At 33.5% G+C, this 20,608-nt stretch overlaps 1 protein-coding gene and 1 pseudogene across 2 annotated transcripts; both read left to right on the forward strand.

Annotated features, from left to right (window-relative positions):
• The first annotated feature begins 11,744 nt into the window (after positions 1–11,744).
• Positions 11,745–15,366, forward strand: LOC131626821 (chaperone protein ClpC1, chloroplastic-like; annotated as a pseudogene).
• A 571-nt stretch (positions 15,367–15,937) lies between these two features.
• On the forward strand, positions 15,938–17,375 carry LOC131626800 (uncharacterized). Of its 2 annotated transcripts, none has more exons than XM_058897634.1 (2): positions 15,938–16,096; positions 16,840–17,375. In XM_058897634.1, exons 1-2 carry the CDS (start codon positions 16,068–16,070, stop codon positions 17,174–17,176), a joined length of 366 nt encoding a protein of 121 aa, XP_058753617.1. In that variant the 5' UTR covers positions 15,938–16,067; the 3' UTR covers positions 17,177–17,375. The 2 variants fall into 2 exon arrangements, with proteins under 2 accessions (XP_058753617.1, XP_058753618.1); XM_058897635.1 differs by having other exon boundaries at positions 16,843–17,375.
• Positions 17,376–20,608: the final 3,233 nt, after the last annotated feature.

Below are 20,608 nucleotides of genomic sequence, written 5' to 3' on the forward strand. Positions count from 1 at the left end.
GGACCGAAAGTTGCGGGGGTTGATTGCTAACCCTTTCCGCTTGCCTTCTTGAGGACTTACAATGGCCTTTGTTAGGACTTTCTGCAAGCAAAACATAAACACACAAACAAAAACAGAGCCTCTCTCGAGGGTTTGGCTAGATGAATGCATGCCTAAGTCCTACTTCTCATGTTAAAGGATGAAAGAAAGTAATAAAATGCGGGAAAAGGTAAAATGAAACGAGATCAATACCAAACGAATTATGATCCGTAAACTACAGCAAAATGAGAAAGAAAACAAGAGATCCCTCAAGCGAGCTAGCAAGGGCAACAACAAATAGACAGCACATCGATTAGCCATATTAACAAACAAGGATTGACGATGTGAAAATAAATCACGCGTCAACATACGCATCGAGCATAATCACAATACACCTGCAAGAGGAACAAGCAATCCAGACAAACAAGTATAAAGTAAAAGACATGTCTCCAAGATGAGAACACGACGCAAGGAAGTGAAGTTGTGTCCCGCAAATAAAGCGGAACACAGATGAGATAAGCATCATCGATAATCGCCTTTCCAAATGCCTTGCATACTAGCACACAAGTTAGAGATAACAAAACACCGCAATCGGAATTGCGTTATTATACTATAAGCTAAAACGAAAGTGAAATACAAAATAAGAAGTGAAAACATGGAGAAAGCCAATCAAAATTATCATAGGCATGGAAATACAAGAACAAACAAACTTACAAACAGAGAAATAATCATAGAAGAGCAAAGAAACAAGCATGTGTCGACCTAGGTCAGCGTGTGCGTTGACCTGCACCACAAAAGCAACTATGCGTCGACCTGAAGGGTCAACCTGAGCTAACCCGAGCTCAACAAAAAAACTATGCGTCGACCTATGCACCTGTATGCATCGACCTGAGCAGAAGAGGAAGCGATGCGTCGACCTACAGGGTCGACCTGAGCTAACCCGAACTCATCAAGAAATCTATGTGTCAACCTGAGCACACTCATGCGTCGACCTATGCAAAAAATGGAAACTGTGCGTTGACCTGAGCTAACCTGAGCTCAGCAAAAACCTATGCGTCGACCTGAGCATACTCATGCGTTGACCTATGCAGCACAAATAGCCAAAAAAACAGTCTTTTCGCGAAAGGAACCAAAATACGATCCACCACAAACGCCCATCATACGAGCAACGATAAAACATGCAATTTTAAGAGCCAAGAGCATTCACATTGTTCAACATGTAGGATTCAATTAATGCGTGAAAATTAACATCGAACAATACACAAACAATCAACGCGCCGGTGTCGCAACATGAGCATAAATTAGCAATTATGAGCATCAAAAGCAAAACCAAGCATCCATGATTAACCATCATTCCAAACATCAATGAGTGCACAATTTAAACATCTAATCAACAAACATCTCATGCTTTGCAAATATGAACATTAACAATGAGTCGATACGTGACATGCTCAAAAATCATGAACAAGTAAGATGGAAGTGATAAAGAGAAACTTCAACCGATTCCGGACTTGATCATTATCAACAAGTGAGGAAAAATAAGGTTCAATAACAACAAGGCTCAATGAACCGATTCACACTCAAAGAACTCAATTTAGAAGTCTAACAAACACTTATCATGCAAAAACTATATCATAGGCATTGTGAACACATCGTCAAGATTAATTCATCATTAAAACTCAAACTTATTCAATTAAGCATAATCGTCATGTATCATCAATCAATAATCAATTACCACATGCTAGAACTTAAAATCAAGAGCAAATGCTTCACATAAACTAATTATCAAACACCTAGCATGCATTTTCTTTGATCATAAACAATATTCATGTATTAGCAACAATAATCTACCGATACGTCTCAAACTCAAACAATTGAACAAAAACGATGTGAATCATTCAATCAACACACAATTATCATCATCGATTATCATAAAATCATCATCAAAACATCAAGAATCATCATGATCAATTTCGAATCAAGCAACAAAATCGATGATCTAGTAAAGTTTATAGTGAATTTACCGGATCAAACAAAGAGAATGCGATCGGATGAACACGAACTCGAACGCGACACGAACACGAGCGAAATCCAAGAGATGTAGAGAGGGAGGAGGCGCGCAAGGTCCTTGGAAGAGGAGAGAGCTCGATTTTGATAATCAATGAGAAAGGAGACACTTCATTCTTGCTTTGATCTTCATTTGTTCTTGAGATTTCATGAAAATTGATGAAGTTTTGTGGGTTTTGTAATTTTGATTCAAGAGAATTGAGAGAGAATTGAGAGAAAGTGTTTTGAGAATTTTGGGATAATTGAAGTTATTAGAGAAAAAGAGGGAAAATGGTTTATATAGTGTGAGTGGTAAAATGTCCAAAATGCCCATAACTTCATTATTTTTGAGCTTTTTCGGGAAACGTGAGTCGGCGGAAAAATTGGGAACGGGACCAATTCTAACTCGAAGATGACTAAATCTGTGACTCGTGGCCGCGAGAATCATCGTCATACGACAAACGGTGAAAAAGTTATGCGCGTCTGAGCAGCGAGAATTTTACCAGTTCATCTGATGTAAACGTGCAGAATTTTGTGAGTAACGCTCAAAGAACGCGATGAAACTCTACTTTCCCCTCGAAATCTGAATCTGAGTATGTGACGACGAATCAAAGCTGGCGAAATTTCAGAAAGAATATCACCGTAATGGACTTCATACGATAAAAATCGAAGAAGTTATGAATTTGCAAACTTGTCGCGACATACCCGAAACCACACCTTTCACTTGTAAAATCATGACAAACTTCAAAATGCTGAGAATTTTCGGTGCATAATTGGTCTTCGGTCCGACATATGAAATTTTGGGGACAATGGCACGAAGTTGCAATTAAAATTTCGAACAAACCCGACAAGAGAATCATGAGATATGAATTTTTGAGCGTCTTGGAGGCTGTAGTGCAATAAACCTGAAATATCGAAAACAAATACCTTTCGTCACTTTCCTTTATGAATTTTCCCTCAGCCCGAACACGAAAGTTGTAGAGAACGGCAAAAAAACTCTCAGCTACGCGGGAATCAAACACATATCTCCTTCCAGGTGAGAGTTACTATTTTTTGTACCGTTCACCGTTTAACAGAGTTTTGTAACGCATTTTCTCAAAACTACTTGAACACTTCAATAATTTTCTTCAATTTTTGAATGACGAAATAAATGTCATTTATAACTTATGGCACGGATAAAGAGGACAAATTTTGGGGTGCAACACCACGAGACCAAACATTTGAAACAATTTACATACAACAAGATAATGCACCTTCTCATGTCTCTATAGATGATGAAGAATTTCTCTGAGTGGCTTCAGAAGGTGGATTTGACATCTGTTTGACTTGTCAACCTCCAAATTCTCCTGACTTGAATGTTTTAGATTTGGGTTTATTTAATGCCATTCAATCATTGCAACAAATTGAAGAGACTAATTTTCCTAATTTCTTTGATAAAAATTTGGATTTTAAAATATTGCATGCAAATTATAAGAAGTAGTTGTGGCATTGCATGAAGAAACACTTTAAAAACTCTTTTAACAAACACTTAAAGTTGAGATTACGTAAGAAACTTATGGCATTGGATGAAGAAACACTTTAAAAATTCATCTGAGAGATAAAATAAGATTGGTTGTGGCATTGCATAAATAGCTATTCTCTAACTAGAGCTAAAAATTAAAGGACATGGCAGCAACAAAGAACGTAAACACTATCAAATGGGTAATCATAATAGCATTCAAATAATCAACATAAAAATAGTCCAGTAGCTCAAGAAATATGAATACACTAAAAGTAGGAGAAATAACATTAATTTAACAAAACTTGTTCTCAAAATTACTATCTAAAATGATGAACTTGATACAAAATCTTAATCATAAACTCTAACATGGATACTAATGTTTTACTTTCATTCTTGAGACACAACTAATACAGAGAGTATAATAAAATCTTCAACATGTCATGAACCTCTTTTCACAACTCTTCATTTTCTAAGCCAAAGACCAGCCCCTCATCTGGAAATTTATTCAAATCCATAACAGGTTTGTTGAGGTCAAAAAATGCTTTCTCATATGGTTGAACAACTTTATTACACACACTTGAATTCTTTGCATCTTTAGAGCATACATTCATTGACTACACAACTTCATTAGTGAGGTTGTTGAGGTCAAAATCTTTCATAGACTTGGCTATGTTTGTTGCACTGTCATCCTTCAAGTCATCGTCAAAGCCTAGATCAAACGAGGGACCATTGAAGAACTCCTTTGAAGCATTCATTTTTTTCATATCAAAGGAAATGAGAGAGTATAAGACGACTAATAGAAGAAAGAAAAGGAAGTTATAGATTTTTTTATAGATAATCTTATGACCTTTAATCTATCCTACGACACGTATCCAACCTAGGCCAGTAAAGTGACTTTTCCACTAATTGGCATAGAAAGTTGTAACTAATTAAAATGTTATTGAAATAACAAATAGTAATTTAATGAAGGGCAATAGTAGGAAAAGTAATAGAATACTGTGATAAATTTAGGAAAATTTGCTTATATTTATGAACAAAAAAAGTTGCAATTTTTTACTTATAAAAGAGAATGGAGGGAGTATATTTCAAATTTAAATTTTAAATTTCAAACTTCAAACTTCCACTACACATTATTTTTCTTTATAAAACTCCAAATTTCTCCTACACACTTCACATAACACTATTTTTCTTTATAAAAGCATAGTCCCTCTCTTGAAATATTAAAATATTTTTCTCTTGATTTTAGGGATGACAACGGGCAAGGTTTGGGCAGGGTACTATAGTACCTGTCCCCATACCCTCGATTTGAAAAAATACCCATACCCAAGCTCAAACCTGTGTGGGCACCAATGTTCGTAAATGTACACGTATCATATGGGTATCTCAATATCCATACTTGTGTCCGTTTACCCGCGTTTGTAATAAAATTAAATCAATTAATTATAAAATATCATATAATTTAGGCTTTTTTAACAATATTAAAAAAATTATGAATGTAATTGTTGAGTTAATAAATAAATAAACACTTTTTAGTAAAATGTGAAATAGTTTAATGGCGATATATTTTTAAAAAATTGATAAATGTCCATTTTTATATAATAATATAAATGTTATTATATAAATATGGAGTGCGGGTATGGGGCGGGTGGGTATAAGGTACCCTTGTCCGCACCCATACCCGCTTATTTTAATGAGTAATTACTTGTGTCCGTACGCGTACCCATTTTGCAGATTTTTACCCTACCTGTTATGGCCGTTTTTTGCGGGTACCAATAGGGTATGGCCCGAATTGCCATCCCTACTTGATTTCTTCTAATCACTTTGTCTTGCATTATTTTTCTTTCTTTCTCTTCTTTCATTTTCATATTTTATTTTATTGTCTCTAATAATTATATTTATTTGCAACAAAAAGAGTTTAAAATTATTCTTCTTTGGTTGTTGCGTTTCTTGGTTTCCCCTTTATATTTTAAAAGGAAGTTATAGATGTGTGTTGTTGTTTTGATGGTATCAGTAAAAAGAAGATAAAATGGAAATGATGACACTTGTTTTACTACAAAGAATCAATTCGTAGCAAAGTTACTCTGATATACTATTTATTTGATTTATTTATGATAAATTCGTATCATCAACTATGGTAATGGGAGAGACATAACCTCACCTAACTTATTTTATATTCTTCAATAATGGCAGTGAGTGGTGGTTTAAATGGTGGTGTGGTCATTGTTATGACCGAGGATTGGTCGGGGGCTTTTGATAGTGGAATCTTGGTTCTGATTTTATTGATCATCAACCGTGGAAGGATGCAAAAAATTACGGTTTTAGAATTTATGAAAAAGAAGATGAACTCAAATTCTTGAGGGAATGAAATATTTAGGTAAGGTTTTCAGAATTTTTTGAACTTGGAGATGAAAACAGATTGTTGAGGGCATGATAATTCTGGGTTTCAAAGTTTTGAAGATACGAAGGTGTATGGGATATCTGAGTTTTCTAGGAATATGGTGGTTACAATTGTATGAAGATTTGAATGTGAGGGACGAGTATGTGTCTATATTATGGGTATGTGGTTGATGATTGATGTGTAGGAGAATAAATTTATGGGTTTTCTTTCCACCACGGACGTGTGAATGTTGTCATAAACTAGGTAGCACGCTATATATCACAACGGTTATAATAATCAACCGTTATGAAATATATTTAAAGGTCATGGGTTTGAAACTCAGTGATCGTTTGGTATATAATATTTAGTGCTCAATATATCACAACGATTATTTTAAATAACTACGATGAAATACTTTGGTTTTTTTAAATTTATTTTATTTTTTCATATATTACTAACCTGGATTTTTTAGTACTTGTATATAATACATATATTAGCTAAATGTTTTTTTACGTAAAATCCAAAAATATTATTTACAAACATATATACACCATTTTCATATTTACAAACATCAAATTAAGCAACAAAAAACATATTTACAAACATCAAAGACAAAGTCATACGCCAGCTAGCACCATTTTCAATTAGCGCATTGAAAGTAAACGCTCAACATCTACGGATGTCGTCTAAGTCATTGGGGGAGAAAGGTGTCATGCGTTAAACGTCTATATAAAAAGTGGAAAAAAATTGAATATCATGTGATTTGAATTATAATAGCAAATTACTTTAACATAAGCATAAAGTTACCTAGTAATAATTTGTTTCATCGTAAGTTCAAGTGGTTTATGTAACGAACACAGTGTAGTTACCATATTCATCTAAAGAGATATGATGATCAATTGAAAATGATCACCGAATGAATTGAATTAGTATTTGTTAAAACATGAAAGCTAACTATAATAGAGAAACCATAATTTAAAATTACTCATTAAGAAATGATGCTAAGTAGCAGTCTTTTCCCACACCTATTTGTGATGTTAAGTATGCTTCAATGTTTTTGGGGAATTATTTGTAAATCATATACCAACTAGATCCAAGAATCCATAAGTATCTGATTTATTTAATTCTATACAAACACGGTGAATGAACCTAAATGGTTAAACAAAAACAAGTGAGCTAGGAATTAGTTCTATACAAAATGATAAATGTATCATAATGAGATATCCAATTCTATATACTTACGTGCACCAAACTTATAGTAACCTTATGTCTAGTCACCGATTTCTAATTATCATATCCTTTATATCATTATGATAGATAAATAAAAATTTTCTAACTCTTGATCATGTTCTAGAGCAAGAGAAATTATGTCATCTATCTTGTCCATAAGGTAACCTAACATCTTGGTATATGATCCTTCAGAAGGAGTCAATAACTCGTTATGGATCCTGTTATCGATAGGGGCGGCTGAACAACTTTCTTTTTCTTCTTTCACCATGTACAATAGTTCTTTCAGGAAATTGATCTTCACCATCTTCATGTGTACACTGTGGGACGGTTCCACTGATTCTCCACATCATAAAAATAACAGGAACACAAAAAAGAATCAACACAATAAATATCATACATTTCAGATATCACAATATTCTCATATACCGCATATAACTCTTTTATTTCTTCCATGTCTTTCCTGTGATTCTCCCGTTTCGCTCTTATCGCATCTTCAAATTCTTTCTTTTGATTTTCCAACTTCTTCTAAAACACTTCTATTGTTATTTTTTGCACTTGTTTGATGCTTTTTCTAGATAAACCAAACCACACTTTCAAGCATATGCCAACTCCAACACCATAGACACGTCCACCATGCTCCTTTGTTTCAATTGCTTCTACTAATATATCATGTCGTTGTTCTAGAACAAAGGAACTTTAACGGGCTGACACAACCAAAAAATCCTACACAACATGATAATATATACATTTTTAATAACCAAATAGATTTAAATAACACATAACATATGCAAAACAAGTCCCACTTACAATTTTCTCAACGACTAATCTTGAGGCATCTAAAGTGTAGTCTCCATTTGGTCTTTGTCGAGCGTTCTTCCACTTTTCATGTTGTGAAGGTGGAGATGGTTCCCGACCACAAATCATGGAGTCCTTATCTCCTAGTTGTTGTCTTTTTTGGTAATAATTGTTTTCTCGAGTTTCCTGTATCCCCCAGGAGACAATCTATAGGGGTATTTATTTTTTGTCTTGTTCAGCTTTCCTACTTCACTTTTAACTTGTTTTAAACATAGGAAAAATATTAACTTTCAATGTTAGATCTATAAAGCATAAGCATAAATATTCATAGAACCTCTCAAAACTCTGATTAGTGTACTCTGCCCCATTATCTGACTGCAAATACTGATTTTTTTTGCCTATTTGATTCTCCACCTCTACCTTCTACAACTTGAATTTGGTAAAGACTTTAGATTTTTTATTCAATAAATACACTCAAACCTTGTAAAAAAATCATCTAAGAACATCACAAAATACTTATTACCACCCATCAAATGCACAAACTCTAAAATTCCCTTTGTTTTGTGTTTTTCGGTATTGAAACGAACACAACATTATTTCCTAATTATATAATACTTGCAAAAATCCATCTTGGAACTACGAAATCGCTTCAAAATATTTCCCTTATAAAGTTCCATCATCCCACGCTCAGTAAGATGACCCAGACGCATATGCCAGAGTTTGGCTGCATCATTATCATACTCAAGTGTTGTAACATCACCTACAAAAATGTTCTCTAACAGTTTATAGATGTTAACTTAAGTCCTCTTTGCATGTATCACAATCAAGATACCCTTGCTAACCTTCATAATATCCTTATCTCCATCAGACATGTAGGAGAAACCATTTGAATGTAGAGTACATAAGGAAATCAAGTTCTTCTTTAATTCTAGAATATATTTGACATCGTTCAATGTTCACACGCCACCATCATCCATGAAATCTTTTAATTTGTCCCATTCTAGTGATCATACATGCTTTATCATCACCTAGATAAGAAATCCAAAATTACCTGACTTGGATGTAGTGAACCATTCACGATGCAACGTCTTATGGTTAGAATAACTAGAGCCAGGAATCTGCGCATTTGTGCACTTGTTGTATGAAACACACAATAAATTTGCTTTGATGTCATAGTCATTGGTTTGAACCATATTTGTAGAACTGGATGAGCCTTGCTTTCTATTTTAGCACTCCCTCTTCCAATGCCCAATATGTTTGCAACTATAACACTCGGTTATTTCCTAGTTCTTAGATTTAGACCTCTTTTTCCATAACCTACTTTACCTTTGTCCTGTCCATCTTGAATCCCTTTCACATAGACATCGTCGCCTTGAGTTCCTTCCTCTAAATTGTGTCTCTTTTGAGAATGAGACAAAATTGTAGTAGTAATCACATCAAGACTGATAATGTATTTTTTGTAGGTAAGAGTAGCCACCAAGTGGTTATAAGAGCCTTATAACGAGCACAACAACATAATTTCCTTATCTTCAGCATCAATCTTCACCTCAAGCCACACAATATCGATAACTATGTTGTTGAAGGCATTGACGTATTACAAATTGGATCTTTCCTGCATCTTCAGACTTTATAGTCGCTACTGCGTGAAAAATTTGATCATCGGTATTTTTGACATATATTGACTCTTCAATTTTTTCCATCCTCCTTCGACATTGTTAGGTCCAATATATGATTTATCAAATCGTTTGAAACACATAGGTTAATCATTCCTGCTGCCTTGTCCATCATCTCGGTCAATCAGTATCCTCCATGTCGATCAGTTATGTCTAACACAATGTCTTTTGTAAACTTTTTTGAGCTAACATATCCTTAACCTCTCATTTGCCCTAATCTGAAACTATTTATCTCGTCTAACCTTGTCACGTCAAATTTAGCACCATATTTAATTGCCATATGATATCAATTGTTAGAACAACAATCAATATAAAAGATTAAAAAGAAACAAAAGTAAAAAAATAATAGATACAATCGATCTTTGTTATCACAATTTGGTTAATGGTGCCTACCTCTGTGACTATTAGTGATGGCAGAACGGGCTCGGCCCGTTGGACATGCTCGCTTTTTCGCACTGTAGTGCGTGGTGGGCCAAAGATTTAAACTCGCACTCTCTAATGTTTTCGCCCTACCTCGTCCCGTTTTCTGCAGGCGTATGCATAAAAATATATTTTTTGTATTTTTAGGCTTAAAAAATGCAGTATTTGTGCGTCCGCTCTCACTTTTTTGCGTGGCGGGCTAAGATTTTAAACCTGCACCCTCAACTATGTTTGCCCCGTCCGCCCTGTTTTTTGCAGGGCTGGCCTAAATGGGGAGGCCATGCCTATTTACCACCCATAACAACTATATAGCATATGTAGTTTATTTTGATTTCTATGATAAGTTAGAATTACAATGTTACAAACAATATATATATATATATATATATATATATATATATATATATATATATATATATATATATATATATAGATATAGATCTCACCAGTGATCAGAAAGTATGTGGTCGGGAATACGTCGTAGGCTTGAATAATCAACGGGGGAGGGGGTGTACCTGCAGACACTCTGATGCTTAAGTCAGTTCGGGTGAAGAGGTAAGTGAGAAAGGGTTAGAGAATAGAATACTTGACCCTTTTGCAGAGGAGAGTATTTATAATGAGCCCCCAGCGTTGGGCCAATGGTCTCCTTTATGGGCTGAATGTCCAAGTCCAAAATGGATGACTACTAGGATTCCCACGCGAAAGTAGGGATGAGCAGCTCGTGCTCATTGTCTTGGGTCAACTGCCCCGCGATTTCTGATTCGTGGATGGACTTGCCCGTTACGGAGGACAAGACAGTTTCTCCAGTCACTCGAAGCGTGGGGGGGGGGGGGGGGAGGGGGCAGTTGGTGACATGTCCTTGGATGAGGAACACGTGGGGAACGTGTTCTCCACTGGCCCTAATGGATTGAGCCAACATTTTGGGTCGTCCTCGCCGTGAACATGAATTGGACTGTACTCGACGGTGGATCAACCACAGACCCGGTCCAAAACATACACACACACACACGCATATATATATATATATATATATATATATATATATATATATATATATATATATATATATATATATATATATATATATATATATATATATATATTAATTACAACTCAGTTTACAATAATACTACTGAACTGTACTGTAGAGGCCATCCACTACAAACAGTTAAACCTAAGACACATTTGAAATTTCCAGTATTCCTCTTTGTTAGAGTCAACATTAAACTATTATAGAAGTAGTGTCATTAAAACAAAAACACAAACTATGTTTTTCCCGCAAACAAATTAGACTAGTTGATCATTATCACACAAGTTACAATGAGAAGTTGAGAATCGAACTAAAAAAAACACTATGGTAATTACCTTAACCATTCTCCACATAGTTTTTATTGTTTCTTAATCCATTACATGATAATTTATGAATAAGGTTAACCATATCAATAGATCATTTCCATGTAAACAAAATGCCAAAAACAGGCTTAACAATTAAGTTAACCAATGAAGGTAACTTCCACGTTCCACTTCACATTGCTATAATCGCTTCTCAAAGAAACAACCAACAAAAATACTCTCAAATATAAATAAACAAAAAATTATGATTTAGCTAAACAGCTTGTAACATAGTAATCAATTTTGAACAAAAATGTTGGAGAATTTAACTGAATGTACAAAGAAAGTACTAATGGCTTCACAAAAGGAAGCTAGGTTTGTAGGACATAAATATATTAGCACAGAACATATTCTACTAGGGATCCTTGGTGGAGGGACTTGTATGGCTGCAAAAATTCTTAAATCCTATGGAATCGATTTTAATGTTAGTAGAGAACAAGTGATGAAGTTGATTGGAAGAGGTGGTGGTTGTAGTGGCTTGAGTTGCAAGGAACTAAGGTTTACTTATGATGCTAAGAATGTTCTTGATTTCTCACTCAAACATGCTAAATCTCTAGGTAATTTCATTCTTACAAAGTTGATTTTTAGTATTAATTATTAATCATTTTAATTAACATAGTTTGTTTGTTTTTTGGTTATGGTTTAGGTCATGATTATGTTGATACAATTTATATACTATTAGGGTTGCTTCAAGGAAGTTATGGTGTGGTAACTCAGTTGATTGAATATCAAGGTGCTGATGTAAACAAAATTCGCGAACATGTAAGTTATAACTCGTGAATTCATAATGCGGTTATTTGGATTTTTTGGTTCGATTTAGAGAAAATCGAGAAGTGAAATTTCGTTGAAATGTGAATAGGTGATTAGAGAAATTGAAGAATATGTTCGCAAAGGTGATGTAGCTGCGGAAAGTTCTAAGAATAAAATGAAAGACCATGTTGAAGAACGCGTTCACTATGATGTTGTTGCTGCAGAAAGTTCTAAGAATAATCAGATTAAATCGCAATCTCAAGCCGTGAATCAAAACTATAACCTAGGTGCAAGAAAAGATGAGAATGCGAATAGACAAAAGTCTGCCCTTGAGATATTCGGAACCAATCTCACAAAATTGGCACAAGAGGTAACGTAATGGTATTGAAACAGACACGGTTTGAATTGATTTATTTGAACTTATCTATTGACTTGATTATTTGTCAAAACGTCTGAGTGAGTTTATGAAAATAGCTTTAAGACATGTTGTTCGTAATTTTTTTCAACTTATTTTCGTAAACTCTTTACTATAGGGTAAACTTCATCCTTTTGTCGGGAGGGAAGAACAAGTGGAACGCGTGATTCAGATAATTTGTAGACGGATGAAAAACAATCCTTGCCTTGTAGGAGAACATGGAGTAGGAAAAACATCAATCATTCAAGGCCTTGCTCAAAGAATTTTGAGTGGATCTGTTCCTGAAAAACTCAAGGGAAAAAAGGTAAGTCATACTAGTCCTAACACCATGTTTGGATAAACAACTTATTTAAGCACTTATAGTGGAAGCACTTATTCATTAGACTATGCAGCATAATTAGTTCAACTTATTTTGTTTCTTAGGTGATTACATTAGATGTTGCTGATTTTTTATATGTAATATCAAACCAAGGATCTTCTGAAGAAAGAATCAAGTGTTTGATTAAGGAAATCGAACAAAGTGGCGATGTGATACTTTTCGTCAAAGAAGTTCATCACTTATTTGAAGCCGCAACATCAGGCGCCAAAATTTTCGCATACATTTTGAAACACGCCCTCGAGCGAGGCGTAATTCAAGTAAGAATTTTCATTTTTTTATCTTTCAAAGTTTTCATGATTAAATCTTATATAGTAAATAATGCAAATCTTTGTATATAGTGCATATTTGCTACAACAGTGAATGAACATAGGATGCATATGGAGAATGATGTAACTTTGAAGAGAATATTTCAACCGGTTAAAGTCGTTGAACCGTCTGTTGAAGAAACCGTAGAAATTCTTAAAGGACTTCGCGGAACGTATGAGATGCATTATAAACTTCAATACACCGATGAAGCTCTTGTTGCGGCCGCGAATTTGTCTCAACAATATGTTAGGTAAAATTTTGTTACTTCCAATTCTGTAAGGCTATGTACAATGGTTTTATTATTCAACACTCTTCTTTTTCATTTTTTATACTATACATCATCTTCTATTTCTTCCACCTAATAATTCAACACACATTCAATTTATACTTACTACAATAATTTTGTTTAATAAAATTCAACATCCTATTCCACCACCATTCACAACACACTAAAAAATTTAAACATTCAAAACAACCAATAAAATTCTACAAAGTATTTTGTGGACCCCACTCTTTCCACATTCAACATGTTGACAACTTTCAACACCAATTAATACACCTCACTTTAAACACCCTATTCAACAACCTCATTGCAAGGATTCAACTATTGAATTTGTTTTTCAACACCCCCATTGTACATAACCTAACATATATAATTACAAAATTGTATAGTTTTTCATCGTCGCATGTTTTTTGCACGCGTGTATTTCAGCGATCGTTTCTTGCCTGACAAGGCAATTGATTTGATCGACGAAGCTGGATCTCATGTTCAACTTTGTCATGCAAAGGTAAAATGGTTATAATTTTCAAATTTTTAGATCAATCAAATGAATCTTTTTGTATAGAACTTCATCGATAATCGATAGTTGTTGAATCGTTTTGAAACAGAACAAAAAGAATGGCAATGTTTCTGTTCCTAGTGTGAAAAAGAGTGATATTCAATATGTTGTTTCGTCGTGGATTGGAGTACCTGTCAGCGATGTATCGAAGGAAGAAGGTGAAAACCTCCTCAACTTAGAAGACATGCTTCACAAACACGTAATCGGTCAAAACGAAGCGATCAACACGATCTGCCGGGCGATTCGTCGTGCAAGAGTCGGTCTAAGAAACTGCAGAAGGCCTATTGCAAGCTTCATGTTCACCGGTCCTTCTGGCGTAGGGAAAACCGAATTAGCCAACGCGCTCGCCTCAAACTATTTCGGCTCAAAAGATTCTTTGATAAGATTAGACATGAGTGAGTACATGGATAGGTACAATGCAGCAAGGTTAATTGGCGCGCCGCCTGGATACGTCGGTTTCGACGAAGGCGGTCAGTTAACCGAAGCTATTAGGAGAAACTCTCATGCAGTTGTTTTATTTGATGAGATTGAAAAGGCACACTCAGATGTTTTTAACTTAATGCTTCAAGTTCTTGATGATGGAAGATTAACCGACGGAAAAGGTCAAACGGTTGACTTTAAAAGTACATTGATCATTATGACAAGCAATCTTGGTAACAACATCATAGAAGGGATTGATGATAAAGATTTTTCATTTGATCATAAGAAAATCTTAGTGATGGAAGAATTGAAGAAACATTTTCGACCCGAGTTCTTGAATCGGCTCGATGAGATAATTGTTTTCAAGGAACTAACAAAGGTGGAAGTTGAGCAGATTGCAAACATAATGTTGAGAGAAGTGTGTGAGTATTTGTTGGTTAAAAACATCAATCTTTCTTTGACTTGTAGGTTTAGAGATTTTGTGATTCAACATGGATATAATCCTAGCTATGGTGCAAGGCCCTTGAGAAGGACTATTGCAAGATTTTTGGAAGATACATTGGCTGAAAAGATGTTAAGGAAAGAAATCAAAGAAGGTGATTCAATTGTTGTTGATATCAATGTTGATGATGGGAATGTTGTTGTGTTGAATCAGAAAAACTTCAAAAGAGATGATCTTTTTATAAGTTTTGTTGATTCAGCTTGTGGTAATTTGGTAGATGGAAAGAGAAAAGATATGGTTGGAATTTCATGTAATTTGATGGGGAAAATGTTGGACATGTTTGGACATAGGAAAAGTCCATAAATATATTTAAGTTGCATTGTTAATATCTTTTTTCACTCTGATTTTAACGTTAACGTTGGCGTTCATTTTAGCTATTTAACTTAAAAAATAATGTTTATATCAATCTTTAATTTTTTAAACAAAACATGTTACTCTTTTTCGTCTAATTAATGACATATTTAGCAATCGATTTCTGAAAAGTTAACATAATACGTTTTGAAGAGTTAAGAGAATAATATGATGTTTTTATGTAATGGACTAAAATGAATACCGAAAATAACATATGTGAAAAAAATATTAATTATGTTTATTTTTGCAATTGAAAATGTTTTTTTTTTTTTGTGAAAGTTATTACCATGTAACAAATTTAACAACCATGATCAAATGAATGTCTATAGAGTAGTTACATCAACAAAAATGATTGGGTGGCACCCTAATAATGGAACTTGTTTTTCTTTCATCCACATGTGAGGTGAAAATTTGTGGTCACAAAGAAATTGTTGATTTGGTAATTACCACACATTTCAAATAGCAAAACAAAGTTTGTTAACACCTCCAAGATTTTAGCTTTACTAAACGCTTACTACTTTTTCCCATTTTTTCTTTGTGGGTTGGTGACAACATCTAAACCTTCCCTCCATCTCTCTCTCTCTCCCTTTCTACCCAAAAATCATCATTCAATAATTCATTTCTTAAAAAACAAACTTCTTCCCACTTTTTGCATGCCTTCTCACAAACCTAACGAAACTAGGTAATGTTTTATATATATACATATAACTCTTCTAAGAATCAATTTGAGGATGGTTTTTTATAATTATATATTATGTTTCACATATATATGTGATTTCTTGTTTGACAAACAAGTGATAGGACACAATCATGGTTTTAAATTACAGTCTACAATCGCAATTACAAAGGTAATATTGTTGATGTGATAGTCTTGTGAACTCCATCAAATCGCATTGCAATCTGATTTGAAATCACGCATCCTTTTTCTTTAGGAACTGCATCAGAGTTTTTTGCCCAAATTTCTTGAAGTATTTTCGTCAAAACTCAAAATTTAGAACCCAAAAACTCAATTTATTATTGAAAATTTTAATATCAAGTATTCTTTAACGGTGTATTTCAAATTCTTCTCAATCAAAACTCATGCCACAATGAACGCATGCGCATAGCAGGAACCACTAGCGCAATAGTTACGATCGTAACCGCAATTTAAAATCATGAATACAATAACAACGGATTCATTTTTCATATAAATCTAAGTTCCACTCCTATCTAAAACAATCTTTCACCACATATTACCTATCTTTCTCATGAATTCCTATTAATATTTTGATTTTTTATAGAAATTTTTTTTTTCTCTTATTATTTTGGCAATTAGATTTTCTTGCTTGTGATCTATCCTTGTCACATGTAAAGGAAAAATCACCCAAAACATCATAGCACAACTATTGAAATAAGCAAGGTCTAATTTTGTTGTTGGTTTGTTAGTAGGGGAAGCATTTTCGAGTGGAAAAAGATGGACCAAAATGTGGAGCAAAAGCCACCAAAGATCAACATAGACATCCCAAGTTTAGAAATCACAAATAGTTTCAAGAAACAATCTCAAATGCCTATGTCACCATTATCTCAACAACCGGAAGTAAAGAAATCCTCAAGTGGAAGGTGGAATTGCCTATGCTCGCCCACCACACATGTCGGCTCATTCAGGTGCCGACACCATAGGTCTGCCTCTGGTGGAATGTCCCGCGGTAGATCTGTCGGCTCCAACCTCCTTGAATTGGGGAACAAAGCCGGTCCCATCAGCGACTCGCTCCATGCCCAGTAACTTGTGGTGCAAGTAATGTTGTTGCACATATACATATACTCATAATAACATATGAAAAAAAATTCAAGGATGTGAAAATTTTACTTTTCTCTTGAACAAACTCATTAAGGTGTACTTCAATTTGTTTGTGTATGGTGATTATTAAAAAAACTCATAAGTGAGTTCTTGAGAATAGAGAGGCCTTCTATATGTGTATCTAGATTTTATTTATGTTATTTATGTTATAGCAACAAGTGTAAAAGTTGAAAAAACACATATATTTTAGAGGATAGAAAATTTGTGCGGGGGTGCATCTTCAATTTCATTTTAAGAAGCTATGTAAAATTTTATTATAAAATAGTTGAAAATTGTGATTCTTTTGCTAAGAGGTATTGGAAGGTTCTCCTATGACATTGGTAGCTGGCAATATTGAATCAAATTCAAGCAGTATTTTCTTTGCTTTTACTGCAAACAAAGCATTTTAAAAAACTAATGAAGCTAAAAACTGGAAAAGTTAACTAGATCATAAATGCAATGTAGCATATAAACTTGAAGCTGGAACTTATACGGAGGCCAGCTCAAGGTTGAAGATAAATATTAAAATAATTTTTTTCGTCAACCATAATTAAATAATTTATTTTTAAGGGATGTTCTAAGATGTTTTAAGATTTGTTATGAAATTAATGATGAAGTCACAATAAAATATTTACGTTTTTTTATTTGGGTTGAGTTATCCCTCAAATGAACGACTTTAAAAATAGAACAAAAAAAAATTATATGACTAATCACATTGTAACCTCTCTCATATTATTTTGAATAAACTTAAAAATTTTATTTGTCAATTTTTAGAAGTCTTTTATAAAGGAAGAGTAACATAAAAGAATTAAATTTTACAAAAATTAAAATTAAATTTTTTTTTTAGTAATACAATTTATAATTATCAATATTCTATTTATATTAAAATTATGAATTAAATATAATTTAAGTTCAAATAGAATATTCGTATTTTATATTTAATGTGAGATAAAGATTAAAAAAATCAAAATTAAAAATATATTTAACTATGATATTGTGATTAAATAGATTTATATTAAAATTATGAATTATCTATAATTTCATAATTTCAGTTCATATAAAATATTCATATATTAAATTTAATGCAAGATAAAGATAAAAAATATCAAAATTAAAATATATTTAACTATTAAACTAAATATTAAGTTGATATTATGATTAAATAGATAATATTTGTTTTTTTATTTATAAATGACTAAATAACTAAAATGAAACTATTAGCTCTAATAGAAAAAATACATGAAAACTTCATTTTTGTTATCACTAAGATTTGTACAGAAAGACTTGCAAATTATTCCTTATCAAATTTACTCCTAAATGTATAATTGACAATTATACTGTTATATTTAGTAAATATTAGATTTTAATTTTTTTGGAGGTCTAAAATTTCTTCATAATAAAGAAATTTTTTTAGAGTTCTAAGGAAAGGGCCTAGTCCAGTTTACCCTTCGACCAGCCCAGCCTTACACCTCCAATGTTGTATCTCTACACCACCACGTAAAGATTTTCCCTTTTTTGTATGTAACAAAAATTACATTTAGTGAGTGCAATATCATCTCTTATATGTTTTGAATAATGTCAAAATTAGAAATTATGTAATATCTGTACATTAGACTTTATTTCTCTATGTCTAGGATACATTTTCATTTTAGGATACTTCTTAATCAAGTCATAAGCTTTTGGGCTAGTTAAAAATGTCAAAAATATGTTTTTTTTGTGAAAAATCATGTTTGGAGTCGACTCCCACTGAAAGATTTTTGAAAAATAACTCTTTGGTCAAAAGGTATCGATACATAGCCCCTTGGAGTCGATACACAACACGAAGGAGTTGACTCCCTTGAGTTGTGGGTCGACTCCCATTGAAAGCGTTTTCAAAAAATAAAAATTATCTACCAAGAAGGAGTCGACTCCCAAGTAGGATGGCTTGACTCCTTTTCCCTTAGGAGTCGAATGCCAATGTTCAAAATGTCCAATTTTGTAATTTTGTTACCCTATCTTTTATGTTTCATTCTTTCACACACTCACTTCTTATTATTGAAAACAAAAATATACACAGAATTATTCATCATCTTCATTCCCTCAATGCATACATACAATAACTACACATAATCATTTTTTTGTGTGATCTTGAGATAGTTTGACAAGGTCCAATTAGGATTTGGTGTAATCAATTGGGTTGAAAATTCCATGGGAGTTTCAAGATAAATCCATTGCAGTTTTCTTCCAAGATCAAGTATTGATTTGGGAGTTTTTTACAAAATTGCGCAATTTGGATTCAGCCGAGTGAAAGCTTTGAAGAATAAGGGTTTTTGTCAAAGGAGTAACGGTAATCGAAGGATCACTTTGATAATCTTGGGTCTTGATACGTTTGTAATTTGGATTCAGTCGAGTGAAAGCTTCGAAGAAAGGGTTCTGTCGAAGGAGTAACGGTAACCGGAGGATCAAATTGGAAGTATCAGGTTACATGATCAAGCTCAAGATCAAGGGAATAGAAGAAGCCAATATCAACATCAACCATAGCGTTTTGAGGGTGGGATTGTTACTTTTTTTTCTTGTAAAACTACATTTGCAAAGGTTAATTTTTCATTACTCGATTCCTTTGGAATTGGGGGCAGATGTACCCATAGCGAGGTCGATTAGGGAACTGCCTAAAAAAATCCATGTATATCTCTCTCTCTCTCTCTCTCTCTCTCTATATATATATATATATATATATATATATATATATATATATATATATATATATATCACGCTTACGCGTAAATTGTTAAACCATTGATTGTGTGATTGATACATAGAGAACTTTTCTTTGTATTATATTTCAAATAATTTTTTTGAGTTGATTATAATCTATGTGATTGTAATTGGTTTATCATATCAACAAAATTCAAAGAAAATTTTGGTTTGAATCGATTGCACACAAAGTGTTCGACGAATTGCTTAAATTGTTTTGCGTGTTAATTCATTAGAAATAGGTTACTATTGTGTGATTTATATTCAATTACAAATTTCTGAAAATATATTGGTTATGTTTCTCATTCTACGTTACAAGCAAGAATATTTTGTTCCTACCTCTATCTTGCTCTCTCCCTCTCTCTCTCTCTCTCACTCACTTCATCAAGTACAAGCTCAAAGGAAGAGTTCCCCTACCAAAGGAGTCTCAATCATGAAGGCACTTGAAGGATTTCTTGAGGCTGTAGATATCAAGAACATGGAAGTTGGGTCTACCTTTTCTGAAAAATGGTGGGGTCACACTTGTTGGATCATCGAGTGGAACATCTCTGATTGGGAAAAAATCTATGACCAAGATGAAGTCCTTGAAGAAGAGATTGATTCGAGCTCATGATTCTGACTCATAGGCTAATGAAGGTTGGGTTA

Source organism: Vicia villosa, unplaced genomic scaffold (assembly GCF_029867415.1).
Source record: "Vicia villosa cultivar HV-30 ecotype Madison, WI unplaced genomic scaffold, Vvil1.0 ctg.000325F_1_1, whole genome shotgun sequence".
Lineage (NCBI taxonomy): Eukaryota > Viridiplantae > Streptophyta > Magnoliopsida > Fabales > Fabaceae > Vicia > Vicia villosa.